At 42.3% G+C, this 24,196-nt stretch overlaps 1 protein-coding gene across 3 annotated transcripts in view; it reads left to right on the top strand.

Annotated features, from left to right (window-relative positions):
- The window catches only part of acaca (acetyl-CoA carboxylase alpha), a 143,145-nt gene extending 120,044 nt beyond the window's left edge, over positions 1-23,101 (top strand). For all 3 annotated transcript variants that reach the window (XM_084320849.1, XM_084320847.1, XM_084320848.1), the window contains 7 exons: positions 44-179; positions 827-1,004; positions 1,564-1,676; positions 5,610-5,764; positions 10,634-10,804; positions 20,014-20,150; positions 20,560-23,101. In XM_084320849.1, coding sequence (XP_084176975.1) covers positions 44-179; positions 827-1,004; positions 1,564-1,676; positions 5,610-5,764; positions 10,634-10,804; positions 20,014-20,150; positions 20,560-20,686 — 1,017 coding nt within the window. In that variant the 3' untranslated portion in view covers positions 20,687-23,101. The remainder of the gene's footprint in view (positions 1-43; positions 180-826; positions 1,005-1,563; positions 1,677-5,609; positions 5,765-10,633; positions 10,805-20,013; positions 20,151-20,559) is intronic.
- The last annotated feature ends 1,095 nt before the right edge of the window (positions 23,102-24,196 follow it).

The following is a 24,196-nucleotide window of genomic DNA, read 5'->3' as shown; positions in this document are numbered from 1 at the left end:
CATACTGTACAAGGGAATGATTTATTTTTGTTTTTGTTTTCAGATCATTCAGCAGGCAGGCCAGGTTTGGTTCCCAGACTCTGCCTTCAAAACAGCTCAGGCCATCAAGGACTTTAACCGGGAGGGCCTGCCTCTCATTGTGTTCGCCAACTGGAGGGGCTTCTCCGGTGGCATGAAAGGTACGTTACCTCTGAAATACACCGTGATAGACCACTGCACTTCCACGTTACATTGAGCTCATGGAGGAGAGAGCGGGGGGAGAAAATGAATGAATGTGGATGAGAGCCTCGACATTAAGTGGTTGTTGCTACGGCTGTGAGGGTGCTGGAGACATGATCCAATATATTTGTATACGCCTGAGTCTACTGAACATGGCGTGACCAATCCCAGGTCGATCGGCACTTTCTCGGCCGAGCTATAGTCACTTTTTCGCACCTAATCCCGAACTGCGCAGATTGATAGACCTAGACTCCGTGGGCAATCTGTGCATGCGTAGTTCGGGAGTTGACAGGCAATCGACAGGCAACAAATAGGGCTTTAATTCGATATATTGTATAAAAAAATATGCACACCCGAGCCGCTAGAGGTCACCAAAGTGGCGTGTCGCGCCGGTGGGCAAATCATCCTCAAGAGGGCCTGGGCTGTTGCCAGTTAAGTGGTTAATTAAAAATAAAATGGAAAGAGAAAACAGTGTACTATGTTAAACAGTAACTATCTAATACTACCAAAGTATGGTAGTACAACTCATTCAAATAAAATTTCACTTACACTGGGACCCAGTTAGATTTGCAGTAAACTCCATATGAAAACTCCTCATTGTTTTCAGACATGTACGACCAGGTGTTGAAGTTCGGGGCTTACATCGTGGACGGGCTGAGGGAGTACCGGCAGCCAGTGCTGGTCTACATCCCTCCACAGGCAGAGCTGAGAGGAGGCTCCTGGGTGGTCATAGACCCCACCATCAACCCACGACACATGGAGATGTACGCTGACAAGGACAGCCGGTGAGTGGGACTTGCGGTCAGGGCTGGGTGTTAAGCCAAGGTTATCAAGTATGATGATATTTGACTATGTTTATACCGGCAAAAAAAAATCTTTTTCTGTTTTTTTTTAATATTTTCTCAATATCTATTCTCATCCAATTGGAGGGTAAACATAAACTGAGTTTACTCCACTTTTTATTTGTGAAAGTGTTTCTACACCAGTAATGTGGAACATGGTATGTTTGTATACAGCGAACAGGTCTATTTCCCAATCGGGATGAAAAGGACTCAAGAAAGAGACACCCGATAATGAAAACTATTAGTTAATTTTACTCAGTATAGTAAATGGTATCGGCCTTGTGGATTACATGAAAACATGATCTATTCAAGAACATAAAAGTTGTTTTTTTCTTTCTTTTTATTCTTTTCTTTTTTTTGTTTCAATTACCGGTAGTCATTCCTTGTAAATATCTTCTTCTGGCGTTCATAGTTTTACCAATGTTTTTATTTTACCGTTACCATCACTGCATACAGCCAGCGTGTTCTCTTGCATCTTTTCTCATCACTGTCTTCTGTCCAGGGGTGGAGTGTTGGAACCCGAAGGAACAGTGGAGATCAAGTTCAGGAGGAAAGACCTGGTGAAGACCATGAGGAGAGTAGACCCCATCTACTTAGGCCTGTCCGAAAAACTGGGTGAGTCCTCCAGCTGGAGTCTTTATTTCAAGGTTTCCATCCCAAGAAGTAAATATTCTGTGCAACGGTAAATATTTATAATATACAGTATGTTCTATCTTTAAAATATGATTGTATTAATTGTCTTTTGATATCTAATATTTTAAATGGTATTCCATAGTGTGTTTTACACTACATGCCAGCAATCCTTTTTTCTTTTTCTTTTTCAAATGCGGGTAAAAGAATAAAATCTTTTGTGTCTCATCTCTTCCTCGCTCATAGCAACTCTGTCCCCCTCTCTCTCTCTCTCTCTCTCCAAGATAGGGGGTAATGCATCAGGTGGGAACATGTGTGCTCAAACTCCTGTTCTTTATCTGAAGGGGATTACCATCATCCCTGTTGCATTCCCCAGGGACAATGTGTCAGTCACAGGAGCCTCAGATCAATCGGCAGCTCTCCTGTCTCCTGCCCTGTCCAATTGATTTTCATCTGGGTTAAACGGGCAACACACATACGCACACTAGAAATAGGGGTTTGGAGGGCTAACCAATTGGAATTGACCAAAATCAGTCTACGCTGACAGCAGCCAGGGGTTCTACAGGGATGGTTTTTTTTTTCACCCACTGTGCCTATTGATTCCTAAGGAACATTCCCTTTGTCCTTCTTTTTCACCCACTATTGCCTGCTGTTTTTTTTGTGCCGTCTTCATCACATTGTTCCACGGTGCATGAGAACACAAACAAAACACTGTTTCTGAGGTGTTTCACACTGGTTCTATAACCCATTTTTAATGGTAGTGGGGCCATGTAGGAAGGAAGCCAGCTCAAACATAGATGGGACTGAGATAATGGGTGGATAGCCTCAACTCCCACCATTGTTATCTTTGTTTTTATCGTATGCATCCTTTATTTAAGTCACAATTCAAATGCTCCCTCCCTATGTAGCTAAAATAAATACTGAGCATTGTATCTGATCTTTGTGATGTATGCATCATTCTCTTAATTTTTACAGTATAGCGCTATTTTCCAGTGATATCACATTTTTCTTTTTGTCATTATCTTTAATACAGTTGTCATGGTTCTATTTAATAAAAAATAGTCTTATTTTATTTTACCCTTTTTAACACATTGGTCGCCATGGGTTATATCCATCAATATAGCCAGTCTGCCACCGTTAAAAGCCTATGGAGATGTTTACCTTCTTTGCAGGGCTATAACTTTTTTAATTGTATTGCTATATCTGCATTACTATCGCCCATTCAACATCGATTATCTATCGTTCCGGATGTGGGAACGTTATATTTTTTCATTCATACATTGTTGTGTTAATACCGTCTTGAATATAAGTATGTTTATAAGCTTTTCTGCTGTAATTCCAAAAATGCTAGTTATAGGCCCAAACGCATATGATAGATTATCGATTGCCGTTTCTTTCCTATACACGCTATATTAAAAAATTCAAATATATATGATCGGTATACATTATGCTTCATCATGCGTGGAGGAAAGGGGGGGCGGGGTTGTCTATAATTCCTTTATCATCAGTAACGGCTTTATGTAGTATGGGTTGATATATTGATCAGACTGTTTGCAAACAAAGAAACGCACAATCGGGCTGAAAATAACGTTACTGTCCTCTTACCGTTCGCCGATGAGACTGGAAGAAAAATATCCCAATTATTTGACGCTGATCGCCTAGATCCATTTCCGGTTTGTATGGCGCAATAAACGCCGAAATCATATTGATTATTGCGTTATGGAAGCGATCCATATGCACGCCAGTGTTTGTCTGTAGTTCTGTAGCAAGATATTACTGCCGGAGGGATTTCCTCGACGCACCGATCACAACTTCCGGTTTTGAGAGTGTAACTCGCCCGACCATCCACCAGGCGGCGGTATTGAGGCGTTGCAATCGCATTCAGGGTCCCGCTGCAGGGTCGGAGGTTGGCTGGATGAATTATGAATGCCATGGCGAAAAAATTATATATTGATTTCAAAAACGGCGTAACTCGTTTATGGCGACCAATGTGTTAATACTGCTGCAAGGAATAATTTTGTGATTAACTTAAAAATATACAGTATGTATAATTATTTTACAATACCATATATATTGTATAATAAAAATCCATACCTTGGGGTGTGGCTGGTTGGTCTAAGCACTATCTTACCACCGCAGTGACCCGGGTTCAATTCCCGGCAGCAGTACCTCCTGCTTGGTCAGTCGTCCCTACAAACACATTGGCAGTGTTCACGGGTGGGAAGCTGGTGGGGTATGAGTCCGGTTGGGCGCCTGTTCAGCAGGGAGGGGATCTGGGGGAGATGGCGTGAATCTCCACACATGTTACACTCTACCAATGAAACTCCAGACCGACAGAAGAGGCATGTGGTAGTCTACACCCTCCCCAGACAGACAGAGGAGACATGTGGTAGTCTACATCCTCCCCAGACAGACAGAGGAGACATGTGGTAGTCTACATCCTCCCCAGACCAACAGAGGAGACATGTGGTAGTCTACATCCTCCCCAGACCAACAGAGGAGACATGTGGTAGTCTACATCCTCCCCAGACCAACAGAGGAGACATGTGGTAGTCTACACCCTCCCCAGACCAACAGAGGAGACATGTGTCAGTCTACACCCTCCCCAGACCAACAGAGGAGACATGTGGTAGTCGATACACTCCCCAGACCAACAGAGGAGACATGTGGTAGTCTACACACTCCCCAGACCAACAGAGGAGACATGTGGTAGTCTATACACTCCCCAGACCAACAGAGGAGACATGTGGTGGTCTACACCCTCCCCAGACCAACAGAGGAGACATGTGGTAGTCTACACCCTCCCCAGACCAACAGAGGAGACATGTGGTAGACTACACCCTCCCCAGACCAACAGAGGAGACATGTGGTAGTCTACACACTCCCCAGACAGAAGAGGAGGCATGTGGTAGTCTACACCCTCTCCAGACCAACAGAGGAGGCATGTGGTAGTCTACACCCTCCCCAGACCAACAGAGGAGACATGTGGTAGTCTACATCCTCCCCAGACAGAAGAGGAGGCATGTGGTAGTCTACACCCTCCCCAGACCGACAGAGGAGGCATGTGGTAGTCTACACCCTCTCCAGACCAACAGAGGAGGCATGTGGTAGTCTACATCCTCCCCAGACAGAAGAGGAGGCATGTGGTAGTCTACATCCTCCCCAGACAGAAGAGGAGGCATGTGGTAGTCTACACCCTCCCCAGACAGAAGAGGAGGCATGTGGTAGTCTACACCCTCTCCAGACCAACAGAGGAGGCATGTGGTAGTCTACATCCTCCCCAGACAGAAGAGGAGGCATGTGGTAGTCTACACCCTCTCCAGACCAACAGAGGAGGCATGTGGTAGTCTACACCCTCCCCAGACCAACAGAGGAGGCATGTGGTAGTCTACATCCTCCCCAGACAGACAGAGGAGACATGTGGTAGTCTACACCCTCCCCAGACAGAAGAGGAGGCATGTGGTAGTCTACATTCTCCCCAGACATAAGAGGAGGCATGTGGTAGTCTACATCCTCCCCAGACAGAAGAGGAGGCATGTGGTAGTCTACATCCTCCCCAGACAGAAGAGGAGGCATGTGGTAGTCTACATCCTCCCCAGACAGAAGAGGAGGCATGTGGTAGTCTACATCCTCCCCAGACAGAAGAGGAGGCATGTGGTAGTCTACATCCTCCCCAGACAGAAGAGGAGGCATGTGGTAGTCTACACCCTCTCCAGACCAACAGAGGAGGCGTGTGGTAGTCTACACCCTCTCCAGACCAACAGAGGAGGCATGTGGTAGTCTACACCCTCTCCAGACCAACAGAGGAGGCATGTGGTAGTCTACATCCTCCCCAGACCAACAGAGGAGACATGTAGTAGTCTACCCCCTCCCCAGAAAAAATAAATACCGGTAAGTAACTTTCTGTGGTTCCACCAGGCACCCCAGAGCTGAGCCCCGCAGAGCGCAAGGAGCTGGAGGCCCAGCTGAAGGAGCGGGAGGAGTTTCTCCTGCCAATCTACCACCAGGTGGCTGTGCAGTTTGCCGACCTCCACGACACCCCAGGACGCATGCAGGAGAAGGGCGTTATCACGGTGAGCATTATAGTGTCAGTACAGGGGTGTGGACATTTCTCGACTATAACATGCATCGCGATGCGGACGTGGACGATCCTGCATCGATGCAGTGACGGAACATAATCGATTATTATAGCCTACTAACGTTGATGTGTGATTTTAGGCACAGAGCGCACATTTATTTACGCATATAACGTAGAACAATTTGCGCAAAATTGCTGCAGTGAAAAATGGTTACTAAAAGTTAGACGTACGTAGTACCTACTTACTGGTCACAGGAGTCTGGTAATCCATTTTGTGAATCCATTTGTTGAAACAACATCTTTGTTGGCAGACGGGTCCTGCTATCTTAATGTTAGCAAGCTAAGTATGCATAGCGCGACCCGTGTAACGTTAATTAACTTGTGTTCCGCTGGGAAAGACTCATCACTGCATACAACTTGGTTTAATCCAAACGTCCATTCAGAAACGTTGTATTATGAAATAAGACATTCAACGATATCTGTGAATATTGCTATGCCTTGGTCTGTGTTCAGCTTACACTGTTGACACGCCCACTACACAAAGCTTGTGCTCTGGTCATGCATCCACTCAACTCATAGAAAATACAGCATCAGGCTATTCTAAAAGTATTGATACTAATAAAATGGAGTATTGTAGTGCCGAAGGATAGGAGTCTGAGGTGGGGTGTCGAAAGATGACGCTAAACATTTATTTTGCATGAATACAAACAACAACACTCTGTCTGGGTTGCTAGCTAACTGACTAGTTTGCCGACAGGAAAGCAACACTGAAAATAACGTCAGTGTGGAACCCTTATTCCCAACAACAGTTCCGTGGGTGAATTATGTCTAACCACCACCACAGTATTGAACCATTTTTAACAGCTGGGTATCGAGATACCTTTAGTATGTGTGTATCATGCAACACTAGTAAAGACATTTATTTTGACATTTGATTTAAGAACTTTCTAAATAAAAGTTAATTTATCTGACTGCTTGTATTAATTGATGAAAAAGTAGCCATGTGCAGTAATATAGATTATAAAATTGAGGATTTAATATATTATTGAGCTGCATCGAGATGCATCGTAGAATCGAATCGTGGACAGCTGAATCGTAATCGAATCGTGAGGCCAGTGAAGATTCACAGCTCTTAAGTGTCACGCAGCGTCGTGATTGACAATCATTAAGAAACCGGCCAGCCTTTCCCCATACATATTTATTTATGGCTGCCCACCGCAATATCATACAGACCCACCACAGATTTCTCCAGCCGACACAAAAATACATTAACGGCACCCCTGGTGTGGTATTATGTTACAGATCTTTGTGCTGATCAGATATGTGTATCTTACCCTCCCCAGCCTCCTACCACTATATAACTGTAGAGCTTATGGGAAACACTGGCAGATGATATACTGTAGTAGGTAATATAGATATTATATAATGTGATTTTATATATGCGGTAAACGGAGCACACTTTAAAATACAATGTAGTCTCAAGGTGCTTTAACATGGCATACTAAATAAAATATACATCATAATTGAGCAGATGAATTTAAACAATAGAACAGCACATGAGTAAAAACACATCTGGACCTCTGAGGGAAAGCACTGTGGAAGAGATGGGTCTTCAGTCGTGAACCCAGTGCTGAAGAGGCACATTCAGGGCACGGTGAGGAGGTCTGAGCTGCAGGCATTAAAGCGTTCCGTCTTGGGACGGATATCCGTCCATTTGATTTGGAGATTCCGTCATTTGATTCGGAGTCGTGACGGATTTTAACCTGAGCCAATCAGAGGCGTCAAATATCCTTTTTTCCCCTACCGCGGCCGCACCAAACAGTCATTTGCGAGCAATCGGCAAATTCTCAGGCAAATGCAACCAACCAGAAGGCGAGATTGTTCTGAGTTTACAGCCCTTTCACCCGCCTCCGCTGTGCTCAGCACCAATGGGAAGCGCCCATTTTGAGACTCTCTAGCGTCTAGCTCTACTCGCGAGTAAACTTGACTCATCAACAACATGCGGCAACTTTTACTAGACCGTAAGTTCATTTGACTTATTCTAGTCTAAAGAAACATATATATTACTATTGCTATTGATACATCTAGGTAACGTGAATGCCACAAAACGAATGCCTTTTGTTAATCAGAACGTTATTTACGTGACAAGCAGTGTGTTGTTGTCGTTGTTGTTGTTGTTGTTGGTGGTGGTGTTTCGTGTGTGTGCTTGCGCCGCTCGCTTTCTGATAAATGTATGAATGTTGATAAATCTAGATAACGTTAATGCCACAAAACGAATGACTTTGTTAATCAGAACGTTATTTGCGTTATCAATTGTTTTTAAGCTCAATAAACGTCTTTCTCCCATTTGTCCGGGAGATCTCTGGGTAACAGTACTGTATATTTGCATATCATATATGTCACAAATGTAACATTACTATATACCTGTATGTCATGTATGTCACTATGAATTGAAAACGGGGGACCCTGATGTAAACAAGACGAACGTCTTTCTCTGGTCTGCATCCCCTTAACAATTGTGTGTATTGAGCTGTACTGTATTGTACCCATTCTGCAATCTGTTAAATATTGATTGATTGTTATTAACAGATTGCAGAATGGGTACAGTACAGCTCAATACACACAATTGTTAAGGGGATGCAGACCAGAGAAAGACTTTCGTCTTGTTTACATCAGGGTCCCCCATTTTCAGTTCATCATAACATATATGACACACATGACATACAGATAGACAATACTGCTACATCTATACATTTATGACATACCAGATTTACAAATACAGTAGCCTATTGTTTGTGATACAAAAATAGTCTAAAAAGAGTATATACATTTGACGAAGAAACTGTACATTGGATGTGGTTGGGTGGGATGGGGGGGGGGGGGGTTGTAACTATACATTGGATTATCGACAACCTTACTTGGTCCCAATAAGAGGGTCTCGTGTATTAAATAAAGTTTTCATTCATTCATTCACTCTGGATCTTGTAAATCCAGTAGCAATACACACAATTGTTAAGGGGATGTAGACCAGAGAAAGGCGTTTGTCTTGTTTACATCATCAGGGTCCCCCATTTTCAATTCATAGTGACATTTATGACATACACAACATACATGACATTTATGACATAGGGACATACATGCCTTACAGGTATATAGTAATAGTACTGTTACATTTTGTCACATATACGATATGCAAATATACAGTACTGTTACCCAGAGATCCTAACAGTAAATATATACATATGATGAGGAGGAGACTGTACATTAGGAGGGGGTGAGTGAGTGGGTGGTAAATAAATATATACAAACGGTGGGGAGGAGACTGTCCATTGTTGTTGTGGCATAATTGCGAAACGTGTTTAGTCCCTTGTTTGTATGATAACAAGCCGTTTAGTTCATGGTTCAAAGTGGGGAGGGGTGCTAGCTCGCCATCAATCAGAAGCTAGCCACAAGACTTGCATTCACGCTCTCCAGCACACAACAGTAGGGTCTATAGTCACAGTCAGGACAGTAGGCTCGCTCTACAAGTAGGCTCCCTTAAAACGCTAACACTATTAAAAAAAAATACAGTAGAGGTTAAAATAAGAATATGACTTGGCCAGAAAAAAAGTTTCAGTCAGGAGATTTTTTTTTGCTTTAATCCCTGTCTGAGCTGCCAGACCGGAGTAATATAAGAACATCCTGCAGAGGTAGTGTAGCGATACAGCCTGCCGTGTCTGTGTGTATTACAAGGTACAAAGTGTGATATCTTTGCATACATGTGGAGCTGTGGATGGTGACTGAATGAAAAATAACCCAGAGGGCCGTATCAGGGGACATTGCTGCTGTACCTGCCTGGTGTGTGTCGTGTTCTAATCTCACTCGGGCTATGAGGTCATGTTTTCATAATGGTCCAGAACAGCTTCTCATACAGGCACCATCTCATCCCAGGTCCTCCTGTCACACATGGAAACCATAGAGCATAGACATTCTCATTTGCATGATTTTATTCCAAATCGTAGGTTATTTATTATGATATTTAGGTATATTGTATTATTGGTAATATATTTATATTTGGGCTGTCAATATAGATGCGTTAATTTTTCAATACATTTTTTAAAACTTGACTTGTTGAAAAAGCTATTAATTGCAATGAATTAACGCACATTGCCCTTTTTGACTCTAACCACTTCCCATAGCTCAAGCCACTTGTGGGAAAGTGTGTTTACATTCCTTGATCACTCTTGACATGCAGACTGGCGGAATAATAAGTGACCAGACATCCCCAAAATTTCTTATTTCATAATACAAAGTCTTTCCCAGCAGAGCCACAAGTACTAAGTAATGTTAAGTTACACAGGGCGAGCTACGCTTACTTCAGTCCATTTACTAATTGTGCTTGGTAGCGGTAATGTTAATGGAGCTTGTCCAAAATAGCTGTCTGCCAACAAAGATATTGTTACATCAGAGAATAAATGTATTCACAAAATGGATCACCATTCAACATTATTGAAGACTCCTGTGATCGATAAGTACTTGTGATTACTTTCCATAACTATTATTTCATGCATTTCTTTGACTGCAGCTCCTATAGATGGCATTGCTACCTATTTTTTATATGCATTAACGCAAGCAAATCATGCAATTAACCCATTAAAAAAAATTACTTGATTGATGACCCTAATTTATATGCTTTTTCTGAATACTATATGTAGAGCAATAACAATAGTTCAGGAATTTGCATTTACCGGTAACTCTGATACATTAGCCAAGGATAAATCTATCCAAAAATATGTCTATAAAAGTATGGGGCTTTCATTTAACAATGAAAAATATGTAGGAAACCTTTATATATATATATATATTATTATTATCATTTTTCCAGGACATCCTTGAATGGCAAACATCTCGTCAGTTCTTCTACTGGCGTCTGCGGCGCCTCCTGCTGGAGGACACGGTGAAGAAGAAGATCCAGGGGGCCAACGGTGAACTCACCGACGGACAGATCCAAGCCATGCTGCGCCGCTGGTTCGTGGAGGCCGAGGGGGCCGTCAAGGTGAGATATCTTATTATTTATTTTACCACTTTTATTTAATTTGTTTTGTGCACTTCTAGTGACGATGAAACGGAGAAGAAAATCACACGAAAAAGAGCCAACCCAGCTGCGTCTATTCGAAGCCCAAACGCAACCCAGCTACTATGCTGTTTTTACAACTCTTCCTGCTTGTTAATAATGCATTACTCTATCAGTTGTCTTTAAGCAATAATTACTCAGAGCCCTGGCACATACAGATAGGGGAGCAACATGCTGTTTCTTAATTAAAAGAAAACAGACTAAAAATTATTAATGTATGCATTAAATGTTCTCGTGGTTGACAGAGTGCTCTTAAAATGGCATGAGACCATTAACGCCACCTATAAATCTTCCCTAAGCTCCCTGGCCTGCTTGGTTTGGGATCATAGATGACGACACTAATGAATTTGAATGTCTGTCAGGTCAAGTCACACAGGCATCGATCGGTGCCCCACTTTTAAGCCACGAAGCTCTTTTACTCCTGATAGTAGAATAAATATTATCTCTTGAGCGTAGATGTAAACTGGAATACCTTCAAAAAGATTGAAAGAAATGTGGGCAATATGTTCATGTTAAAGGATCATACCGGTATGGTGATAAACCTATGTTAAATGTATCTCCCCGGTCACTCTTATAGTTCAATGTACAATTGTGTTTGTTTGTACAGTGTCTCCTCCCCCCCCCCCCTCAATGTACAGTGTTACTTGTTTATACAGTGTCTCCTCCCCCCCCCCCTCAATGTACAGTGTTACTTGTTTATACAGTGTGCCCCCCGCCCCCCCCCCCCCCCAACCACCTCCAATGTAAATTACCCAGTATGGTTGTCAATATCCCAATGTACCCAACCCCCCCCACCCAACCTCCAATGTACAGTTTCTACGTCAAATGTATATACTCCCTTTTCTTGACTCCTTCTGTATCACAAACAGTACTGTATTTGCAAATCTGGTATGTCATAAATGTATAGATGTAGCAGTACTGACTATCTGTATGTCATGTATGTCATATATGTCTATATGAATTGAAAATGGGGGACCCTGATGGAAACAAGACAAACGTCTTTCTCAGGTCTGCATCCCCTTAACAATTGTATGTATTGAGCCGTACTGTATTGTACCCATTCTGCAATCTGTTAAATAAAGTTTTCATTCATTCATTCATTCACGCTAACAAATTGTTTGCATTCCAGTCAAATAAATCCATGTGCACATTGGACCAGAAAGTGGTGAGTTCATGAATGTAAGCAAGGAAGTATATACTTTGAGAGAGACAGAGTGAGAGAAACATGTTTTACATTTACATTTAGTCATTTAGCTGACACTTTTATCCAAAGCGACTTACAAGTTCTGTACGACAAGTCATCAGGAAGGGTACAACTCTATCAGCTGAGTAACAATGTTCATCAAAGTGTTGCGTTTTCAAAGGAGTGACTAATTTCTTAGCACAACTAGGAGATAATTTTGGGTAGGTTTCTTCTATATAATTCGATGGTTTATCACCATAAAGTTTGCATGACAAAAATGTAAAAGTAAACATCTAAAATATTATGCTCAGGATCATGTTTACGGGTAATGTAAAATATGTATGCGTTATTAGTAATTAGTAATATATATATATATATATATATATATATATATATATATATATATATATATATATGAGGTGGGCATAGATAATTTTTTTTAAATCTATCTGCAATCCTGGAATTAATCTAGATTAAAATGGCTCATTTGAAGTCTGCCGAAGGCATTCAAAATATGTGTGTTCTACCTAGGGATGGGTATCGTTAGGATTTTATCGATACTACTACTCTTATCGATACTGCTTAACGGTTCGGTACTTTATCGACATTGCTTTATTATTTATAACTTTATAAATAAATATTATTTCTTCAGCAACAGCAGCAGCAATGTTCTTTTATATAACTTTATAAATAAATATAATAAATAAATATTATTTCTTCAGCAACAGCAGCAACAATGTTTTAAATGTCTGAATTATAGACTTTTTATAATAAACAACAAATGTAAGATAAAAAAAACTATATACACTGAATGATTAGTTGTTACCTAAAGCCCTTGGACTCCAGAAGGGGTGCAGGCGTTTGACAACAAACTGGGTCACTGCCCTGTTCACCCTATCCTCTGTCATCCTTCCTAGCTGCTAGGGTGAAGGGACTTGGCTTGGCTGGGAGGAGGGGTGGGCTGGGACATGGTGGCTGCAGCCTCAGCCTGACGAATGGCGATCTATAAAAAGTTGTCATCTTTCAAATATATTTGTAGCTAAACAATTAGCTAAGCAATTATATTTTATTTATTAGCCTATTCGTAATAATTCTTTATTAGCCTAGCTAACGCCGTATTATCTTGGCTTACCGGCAGTGGACGTGGATGGAGATGGAACACTGCGAGTAAAGCAGTCGAAAACGGCGCATTTCTGCAGACTAATGTTATGTTTTGACAACAGATGTTTTAACAAATTGCTTGTATTTGCCACCCATACTTACTTACTTACTTACTTACTTACTTACTTATCCTCTTCGTCCCGGTTGGGGCATAAGGCCGCAATCATACACTGCCACTGAATCCTGTCTCGTGCTTTGGCCTGCGCTTTGTCCCAGGAAAAACCCATCTCCTTCAGCTCCATCATCACTGTCCTTCGCCCATACTTGTAAAAGTTTTATTGCACTTGTGGCAACGTGCGTTGTCGAACTTGTCTGCATCGACTTTCGTAAAGTGTACCCAGACTTTCGTTTTGTTCTCTCAAACGGAGAGATCACACTGAGCCATAGACAGGCCCAGGCAGACAGAGAGAGGAGAGGAGACCCAAGTTTGAGAATAGATTAACTGCGTCAATTGTATTATCGCGCGATAATAGTCCGGCGTTAACACAGCCCGGTAACGCCGTTAACGGCCCAGCTCTAATGTATATATATCCACATTTAGAGGGTTTAGTTTACTCATGTTAATATTGAGCTTGTATAGTACCAAACTGTTTAATAGATGAAGAACCCAGGGTAATGAAGTAGCAGCTTCTGATATAATATCAGCATAAAGGACAATCTCCAGATGCCCGATCAGCGCATACAGCTATGGCAAGGGGCTCAATAGCAAGGGCAAAGAGGAGAGGAGAGAGAGGGCACTCTTGTCTGGTCCCACGTTGTAACTGATGGAGAGAAGAGATATTGTTGGTATGGACTAGGGGTGTAATGGTACACGGAAGCCAACGGTTCGGTACGTACCTCGGTTTTGGGTTCACGGTTCGGTACAAGTTAATTAAGTTATACTTAGTTCCACATAGGCTTGCTGCGGTATTCGGTGATACCGGTGTCATTCTGTGTTCAGGCATCCATGCCCCCACCCCCCACTGTGTATGCTATTTAAGTTTCAGTTTCACTTCTAGAGTAGATTTAACTTCACGTGAAGCAGAGAAAGAAGACTAGAGAAGAGATGATATGTTACACAACAATGGCAGAGGATTTATAAAAAAAAATTGACTAAAAAAACCACAGCAGCTTGACTAAAGAGGAGCTCAGATGATCAGTCCGGGAAAAGTATGTAGTGCATTAGTCTTTTTTTTCTCTGATCAGCTATGACTGAAAGTTGCGGGAGAAAGTTGGTGTGTGTGTGTCTTTCCATTGGTTAACATTATTGGGCTGAACATTTTCAGCCTAATGTAATGACCCTGCTGTGTTACAAACATATCATTCATTCAAGGTTTTCATTCGGGACACCTGTAGTAAAAGGGAGTGCGCGGTTGTTAATTTGTTCTGTCCGCTTGTCATCCAGGGCTTTTTTCACCACCGTCCCAGAACCGTCCCGAAATACAGTTTTAACCGTCCCAAAGTGAATGTAAACCGCTCCAATTTTTTTTTATATATATATAATCTATCAACGTCGATTTGATCATATGGGGACATATTTTGTGCTGATAATGGCACAGAGGGTGAGACCAACTGTGTACCGTACCTTTTGATTATTGTGAGCACAAAGATAATAAGCAGCTATAACTCGAACGTGTCAATAACTATACAGTTCCAATAGACTAACATTACACTTCTGTGATTTAAATGTGTCCTTACCTTAGACTCAGGGCAGGGCTGCAATTGTTTTATGTTGCATGATGATCATGAATACATTTATTATGTATTGTATTTTTTATGTTTAAATATCAACATTATCTGTCCACCCTCAGTACATTTACTATCAATATAATATACTCGTCTGACTTCATCATATCTTTTCAAACGTGCACACTAGTGATGTGCATCTCCATCACTGAGGCCGATGCGATGCGCATCTCGATACGGTGCCAACGATACGATACATTAACGATACATTTGAAGCACCGGGCGATACGATTCACCCCCTGTTGAGATACGATACGATTCGATACGATTTGATTAAACATAATGCGATTCGGGGCGATACGATGCGATTCAACACGATGCAAAATAATGATACAATTTTATGGTATGACAGAGGATTTGGTTGTATTCCTTATATGTAGCTTATATTATTATAGAGAGAGAGAGAGAGAGAGAGAGAGAGAGGTGTCAACACAGTGGAACCTGGAGGAAGTGATATAAGGAAACGAATTGCCAATAAATGTGAAGTTATCTTTGAACCTGTTGTCAAGCGTCTTCAATATACCCCCCCTCACTAATAAAACTGGTGTTGCAGACGGCGTTTCCGTTAGCCGGTAATTACCGGTATTTGACCGGCAAAATCTGTTGAAGTCCGACATATTTAATCTCTCCGGTCATAATGTCCGGTGAAAATAATTCCCTCTAAGCACAATTTGATTATTTGAATTGTATTAAAATAGGCTAAAATTAAATAGCCTATGCGATGAACGAAACAATCATTACATTTGTTTCATCGTTGCTTCACCAAGCAGCCGGTCTAATAATGACAACGGTGTGTCAGCGCGAGCTTGCTGCTAGATTTGCGAAAAGCATGGAGCTGCAGACCCACAGAACCCACCAACTTTGTCGGCACAGTGCAGTACTCCAATTCAGCCATTGGCAATTCAGCTGTTGGGTGGGGGGCGCTGCTGAGCGGTCCCCAGACCGGACCTAAAAACACTGCTGCTCTGTGGGTCTGCAGCTCCATGCTTCACGTAAATCTAGCAGCAGGCTCGCGCTGACACACCGTTGTCATTATTAGACCGGCTGCTTGGTGAAGCAACGATGAAACAAATGTAATGATTGTTTCGTTCATCGCATAGGCTATTTAATTTTAGCCTATTTTAATACAATTCAAATAATCAAATTGTGCTTAGAGGGAATTATTTTCACCGGACATTATGACCAGCACCAAGTCGTTGGGAGGTGGAGATATACATCATGCAAACCCACGATAATGTTGCCGTCTCTCTCTGCCAAATTTCTCAGTTATTCGCTTGATATAATTAATACAAATGTCCAATATAACGGAATTCGTTAGCTCATAAAAATGTGATTATAACAGACTGCTGTTTATTAATGTCGGGCAGACTGCCCACCGACACCTCAAGTCGGCAGCAGCACGAAGTCTCGAGGGACTTATTTTATTTCTGACTATAAGCAGCGGCTTTTTCCCCCATTTTTCGACCCTGCGGCTTATATAACGGTGCGGCTTAAATGTGGACAAAACCCGAAAATCGAAATATTGCTTTTTTTACTGCATTGAAATGTTATTTATCTGTTCCCTTATTTACTTAATACAACTTGTAAATGAGTTAATTCTGGTTATTTGTCCGACAGTATTGTGTCCCAATGGGAGTCATTCTCTGTAGAGGTGGGAGTCATTCTCTGTAGAGGTGGGAGTCATTCTCTGTAGAGGTGGGAACTTAAAGCTCAATATAAGAACATGCACCACCACCCACAGAATCGAGAAAGCAATCAATCTATCAATCCTTTCCGTGTCCAGGCCGGGTGAGGTTTCCCGTGTTGAGTCAAATTAAGCCGCAGGCTCCACTCTTTACATATGGTAATTCAACATTAAAACACATGCGGCTTAGGCGGTTAGGTGGCCGAGCGGAGATTGCGTTCGTCACCAACCCCGGAGCTGTGAGCTGGATTCGCCTGTTCGAATCCAGCTCACAGCTCCGGGGTTGTCACCAGCTTGGCTGGCCGTCTGCACTAATACAATTGGCTGTATTAGAGGGTGGGAGAAGCTGGCGGGGTGGGTCCGGGTCGTTGTAAACAGCGACTCCTACAGTTCGGTCGGGGCGCCTGCTAAGCGCGGATAGGACTTGAGGGGGATAGTGTGGTCCTCCCACACGCTACGCCCTCTCGATGAGAATCCGCGCTGCCAGGTGAAAAGAAGCGGTGATTGGCTGGACGTGTGTCGGAGGAAGCACGTGGTAGCCTCCACTCTCCCAGATGATCTGACTGTGGGGGGTAAGTGCGCAGCGACCAGGAAGGGACTGGGAATTGGCATACGACTAACATTGGGATGGGAGAAAAAATCTGAGGAAAATGGAGGGGGAAAAAGATCAAAAAAAAAAAAAAAAACCACGCGGCTTATAGTCCAGTGCGGCTTATATATGTACACATCATTCAATTTAGCTGCTGCGGCTTATAGTCAGGTGCGGCTTATAGTGCGAAAAGTACGGTATATTAATGACTGTATATACGCAAAAGTAGCCTAGTTTTAAGTTAAAATATTATAAATGCCTTGAGAATGTCATTCTTTATATAAGTCTATCAATTGTTTTTAAGCTCAATAAACTCTGACCGGAATGTATCCCATTTGTCCGGTAGATTGAAATCTACCGGACACTCAGACCTGCAAAAAAAAATTCTAACGGAAACCCTGGTTGCAGAGTCACGTTAGTTAGACACTGTAGTTTAGCGTTAGCTGAACAGCTAACTGGCGTTAGCCAGAGGATACTAGCGTTAGCCATTGATCAATTCTATTCATGTCTCCTCCTCGACTTCCACTGTTTGTTGTTGATAACTGTGACGCGGCTCTCGCCTTCTGTAGTAGCGAAGCAATAGTCTCTGCTGTGTGCAGTCACAGTGCACTGCTGACAGAAGTGGATGAGAGGAAATTATAAGAATGAATCGGTTTTGACCGATGCAAAGACGCTACAACAAGATGCATTGCGAGTTCAGCCTGAATTGTAGCCGATGCGGACTTATTCCACCGGTGCACTCGCATTGTGAACGTTTATGCCGGCGCACCGATGCAAATCGATGAATCGTCACATCACTAGTGCACACACACACAGAAGGGAGAATGCCCCCCCCTCCTTCCCAGTCCCCTCTGCTATTCTCTATCGCTCTGAACAGGGTTTTAGCTTGTTGTAATGTTAGCTTATGCTAACGTAACGTTAATTCCGGTCTTAAACACGACGTGGTCATAAAGGAATGGCGAGGATTGCAAAGCATGTTAGATGCATTTGACCCGTTGCGGAATAAAACAGCAGGGATTTGTTTTGCGTCGTGAAATAGGCACACTAGCCTTGCTATGTTGCAATGTGCGTGTTCCAGACGCTACTGCTGCTACTGAGACGAGTACTGCTGTGTTGTGTGCCGAGCGGATATGAGTCACGACACCACGGGATTTTCTAAATAAGAGTATCGATATGAACTGAGCGTTTCTAGCTGCCGGAGCCATAGTTATTATAGCTGGAGCTGCGCTTAGGCGGAAATGAGACCCGCCACAGGATTTTCAAAATAAGAGTATCGATATGATGGGCAGGAGCTGGATTAGCTCGCTGCGTTGGTAGGCGGAAATAGTCATTGGATTCGGCCAATCACGCAACGTTTAGCCCCACATGATAATGTTGCCGTCTCTCTGTCAACTAACAGTCAGCACGAGACACGCACCGTTTGACAGCAATATATGCGCGCACTGACAGTCGGCTACTTGACATTTCCTGTGAAAAAAAATTAATCCTCTTCGTCCCTTTATGTCCCGGCAAAGATTTCTGTTCGTCCCAAATAAATATTTGATCGTCCAAGGGACGACGGGACGCCGTTAGTCTCGAGCCCTGTTGTCATGCCTTTACAAGCTTCAATGTTTTATTCATCATCTAAATTTGGCAATACAAGCTTAATATTCAACGTTAAAGATCAAAGTAAGCCAGTGTAAAGTAAAGATATTGAGCATACATTTGTAAAATGTGCAACCCTAGTTTCACCTAGTGTCGTATGAGACGTATTCGTCGTATGGCTGGATATACCGAACCATGACGTCCATACCGTGAAGTCGCGGGACGAATACATGTACCGTTACACCCCTAGTATGGACAGATGCAAGTGGGGACATGTAAAGGAGACATCTCCAAATCTCAAGAATGAAGAGGTTTATTTGTCACATACATACCAGGGCATACAGTGAAATGCGGGTGGTCATGCCGCGTTGATTGTGCAAAATACAATAATAAAATAGGCATAGAAAAAATTAAATAGATAAGACACAAGATATGCATGGTAAAAAAAAGACATGCTAGGTTCCTGAGAAACTGGTTCTTATATACACTACTATGCAATATACAATTTACAGGTGGCCGGGTAGCGCAGCGGGACTAATCGTCTGTCTACCACCTCAGAGACGGTGGGATCGAATCCAGCTGCGGTACCTCCGGCTTGGTCAGCCATCCATACTGACACAATTGGCATTGTCAGCGGGTGGGAAAGCCAGTGGGGTGGGGTCCTGGTCGTTGTAAACAGCGACTCCTACAGTTCGGTCGGGGCGCCTGCACAGCGAGGGAAGGATCTGGGGGAGGTAGTGTGACCCTTGCTCACGTTACACTCCCCCAGTGAGAGTCCGCGCTGCCAGGTGAAAAGAAGCGGTGGGCTGGCTACACATGTGTCGGAGGAAGCATGTGATAGTCTCCGCCCTCCCAGACCGACAGTAGGGGGTAGAGTGCGCAACGACCAGGAAGGGGATTGGGAATTGGCATAACGACTAACATTGGGATGGGAGAAAAATGGAAAAAGGAGGGGGAAAAAGATAATACAAAAAAATATATACAATTTACAATGTTAACTCTTAATGTATCTAAACTATACAGTACCTCCTTCTTTTAAAAGTGTTTCTAAAGATTAACATTTTTAAAGTGACATTTTGTCTATGTCTATCTATGCAGAGTGTAGAAGACAAACTGTCCCACAGACGGACCAGATGGTCATTCAACATGGCAATACACTCTTTGAGCAATTTAGATGTTTTATTCCCTATGAATCTCTTCTTCAGGCCTACCTGTGGGACAGTAATGAAGAAGTGGTGGAGTGGTTGGAGAAGCAGCTGGCAGAGGAAGAAGGTGCCAGGTCCGTCATCGACGAGAATATCAAATACATCCGCAGGGACCACATCCTCAAGCAGATCCGCAGGTAACGCGACCTCTCACTCTTATAGTAGCCATCACCCCTCAGACAGATCCGCAGGTAACACCACCTTTCACTCTCATAGTAGCCATCACCCCTTAGGAAGCCTACCAAGTGTTAGAAGGTTTGGTAGAACTTTCTGTTATTGTTTTTTTCCTACAGGCTTTTGTATTTTTAAGCCTGCTGCATTGCTTAGTTTTAAATGTTTCTCATGTTTTTTTTGTTTAGTTATTTAACCAATGTTCTTTTGACCAAGGCAACCATATCCTTATCGAGACAAAGTTCTCAGTGGGTTTTACTTAATTAAAGTCATTGACATGGGATATTATTTTAGTCACCCATTTCCACATATCATTACCCACCCCCTACGCCCCAATACAGCTTTCATATTTCCACCCCCTCTTTGTCTTCACAGCCTCGTCCAGGCCAATCCAGAGGTTGCCATGGATTCCATCGTTTACATGACCCAGCACATCTCTCCCACACAGCGAGCTGAGGTGGTGCGCATTCTGTCCACCATGGACAGCCCGGCCTCGTCCTAGAGAGAGAGCGCCCCCACACACTCTCTTTGAGCTCAGCCCACACCCGAAGGAGCCTTGCACCTGATCCAGACCTGGGCTTAGAAAACTGGGGTTTGAAAAGCCAACATGACGGCCCTCTGGGGCTACAGGGTTACTGATGAAGCTTTTGGCAATGATTCTCACTGGGAGAGAACTGAGTTGACAGAGGTCAATGAAAGCATTTTACAAAATGTCTTACCAATGTGCTAGTGTTGACACATATAATTATGTATAGTATACTGTATTTAAGTGCAATTGGGATAATAAACGCTAAAAGCAGACACCGGAAATATCTAGTTGCTAACATGCAATGTTGGGAGTGTTGAGAGAGATTACACCTTTTGGCCAAAGTGAAGCTCCTTATGCTTTTAATGATTATTAGTGGCCTCTATCCTGTTGCACTGGAAACAATCACTGCAGTACAGTAGGGATCTCATTGTCAAGTCGAAAGACACCTTTTTTTTTAAGGTTTACTTGCAAGAAATGTGTGAGTGTTAGTCTCAACAATGGTAACGTATTGCTGGACTTGCTAGCAAGAATAAGAGTTTTGCACAGGTTAATAGGGAACACTTGATTAGAGATGGAACACAGCGAGCATGGGCAGGAGCTATGGGAACACAGCAGCAGGGGCTGGCAGCTTCTGGAAGGCCAGAAAAGCTCAGAGTCTGAGGGGCTGATTGGACAAGGCTCCAGACTTGGGCTCAGTTCACTTTCAATTCTATCTAGGAAGTACATCAGATTTTAAAAGTTGAAAATCTTTCGCTAGAATGTTTTCTATATCACATCAATGTATGCAATACAGATACAGAACGTCCTAGCATCCGAGTGTATCATAGGTTCAGTATATATTTTTGAAGTCATTTGAATTGGAAGTATTTTGAGCCCAGTCCAGCAGGGTTCCAGTCAGACCTTTCAGTCTCAGTTTCCCTAGCATTGGGTCAGCTACAGTCACCCAGCAAATACAACATGAGCCACAGCCAAAGGATTAGCTGCCACTTTTCAGTTCTCACTCAAACTAGACATAACGCTGCTTTGAATGCACTTTACTGCTAACTGTTCGCTCGCACTGCATTCAGCATCAGACCCGCGGAGCTTTTGCTATCAAATCTGGCACGCGGAGACACACACACACGGTTATTGATTGCATACTAATTCTGAAAACTTCTATCTTTCCTCCTTTGCGGTACGTCTTTGCCAATTATTGTGGCTTATTCCCGGAAACAATCATGAGAAACATGTTTGTATGAGTTTGTCTTATTTTTTCTTCTTTTTTCTTTTTTACATAGAAAATATTTTTCAATTAACTACATTTAAACTTAAGTTTAAAGTGACTAAATTATCAAATGTAATTTTGTTAAAATAACAAGGGTACTGTTCACTGGACTCACATGCTGTGTACTGTCAGGTATGGTTAATTTGTGTACTGTAATACTATGTTTAATTCTTTTTTTCTTGTTAATGTATGTGAAATGTTACTTATTTTCAATACTGACGTTCTGAGGAGAAAACAAGTGTTTTGTGTTAACGTGTTCATTACGGAGGAACACTGATGAATTCTCTGCTGCAGGGAGGATGACGAACGTGGATGAATTCTCTGATGTAGGGAGGATGACGAACAGGGATGAATTCTCTGCTGTAGGGAGGATGAGGAACAGGGATGATTTCTCTGCTGTAGGGAGGATGAGGAACAGGGATGAATTCTCTGCTGTAGGGAGGATGACTGTGACTCGAGGTAGAGCATTTCCAGGATAATAACACGCCCCTGACATTGGGATTACAATGGCAAATAATATAGAAAAGTACCCCTGAAAAATGATAGATTATGGAAAAGAATGTTGTCATTCTCTCAACTAGTATTAATGTATATTTAACAGTGTCATAGTTCTCACATTTGTATGTGTTTATCCTTTTTGATACACGAGGCCAAAGGCTTTAATGAAATTGCACTTTGACAGCTAAAACTAAATGCATAAAAAAAGAGAAATCCCCAAACATTGTTCAATGGGGTGATGGTTTCCCTTAGGAGGTTAATAAAGTACCAAAACATTTATCTACAATTTTTTTTTTATTGAAGAATATTCCCTTGATTGGAAAATAAATCTTTGTCTTTAAGACAATAAACTTAAGTTCTGTTTACATTTTGAATTGAAAATTATTTGATCCCAGCCCTGTACCATATCATACATACTTCAGTCACACTAACAATTATGAAAGATGACTGGTGTCATGGGAAGTGCTCAGTCTGTCCTGAACACATGTTATTGCTAGTCCTGTTACTGAACATGGTTATTTGATTGGTTGGTTGGTTATTAATGAGGAGGGAGAACATATTTATGGCGGTGAACTCTGATCACCTGTTTTCAGAGTCACCAAATGTAATAAAGTTTACCTAACTTCAAAGTTCACAACTGTCTATGTTTTGGTGTAAAACATTGCACTCGCTGTATTTTGCTTGCATACCATCATCATCGTAAGCCCCATTAATTTAACTAAACACTCTGAACAAAGTCTAAAAGCCCCCCAGGCTTTTAAAGACTCAAACTGTGATCCAGATGTCAACCAATGGGGTAGCCCCACCACCAAAGATTAAAAAAGGAAAGGACTCATTTTTATTTTCTAGTTGATTCAAATAGTATTTGTTATAGTTTGGGGCTGTAATAGGTTTATGTTCATTTCCAAAAAGTTCCAAAATGGAATGGATTTAATATAGTGCTTTTATCCAATGTGTTTTCTAACATGCCTCTCATTCACTCACTAATGGTGGAGGCTCGTTGGGAGCAGTTAGGGGTTCAGTGCCTTGCTCAAGGACACTTGAGGCCTGTAGAGAGGAGCGATCACAGACGACCACTCCTGAGCCACTGCCACCCCCTGTATAAGAAATCAATGTCAACTAATATTTCCACATCCACAAGTTGGAACTCTTCAAGAATGTATATACCGTAATTCCTCTAATAGTAACCGGGTCTCTATTAATGGCCGGGTGCGCTCTTGAGCTAAGCAATTATAAGCCGGCCTCCTAATACAAGCCGGGTTACTAATATACTGAGCTGCATACTGAGCTAGTTACTTGATTTCACTTTGAAAACGTTGAAATGACCAGTGACCACCTGTAATTGCACTGTTTACTATTTCATACAGTACTTGGTTTCAATAAATGAACCCAGTACATTTTACTGGGTTCAAACTGACACAAAATGTTGATTTATTCATTATGATCCGTTTGAAAATTTGAAATATAGGCCTCCCTCTTATACAGGCCTCCTCCTAATACAAGCCTGGTACCCGCTACAGTTGAAACAAATACAAGCCGGGGTTACTATTAGAGGAATTACGGTAACTCATGTACATTTATATTTAGTAATTCAGCCGACTCTTTTATCCAAGCTACAGTCTTGAGTGCATAATAGTATAGACATATTAGCATAGTAGGTAGCAAGGTAGATTACTTAGTAGTTAAGTGCAAAGTGCATTTATATTGTCAAAAATAATTTG

Source organism: Notolepis coatsorum, assembly GCF_963971535.1.
Source record: "Notolepis coatsorum genome assembly, chromosome: 8".
Lineage (NCBI taxonomy): Eukaryota > Metazoa > Chordata > Actinopteri > Aulopiformes > Paralepididae > Notolepis > Notolepis coatsorum.
This window is presented reverse-complemented; position numbering and strand designations above follow the sequence as displayed.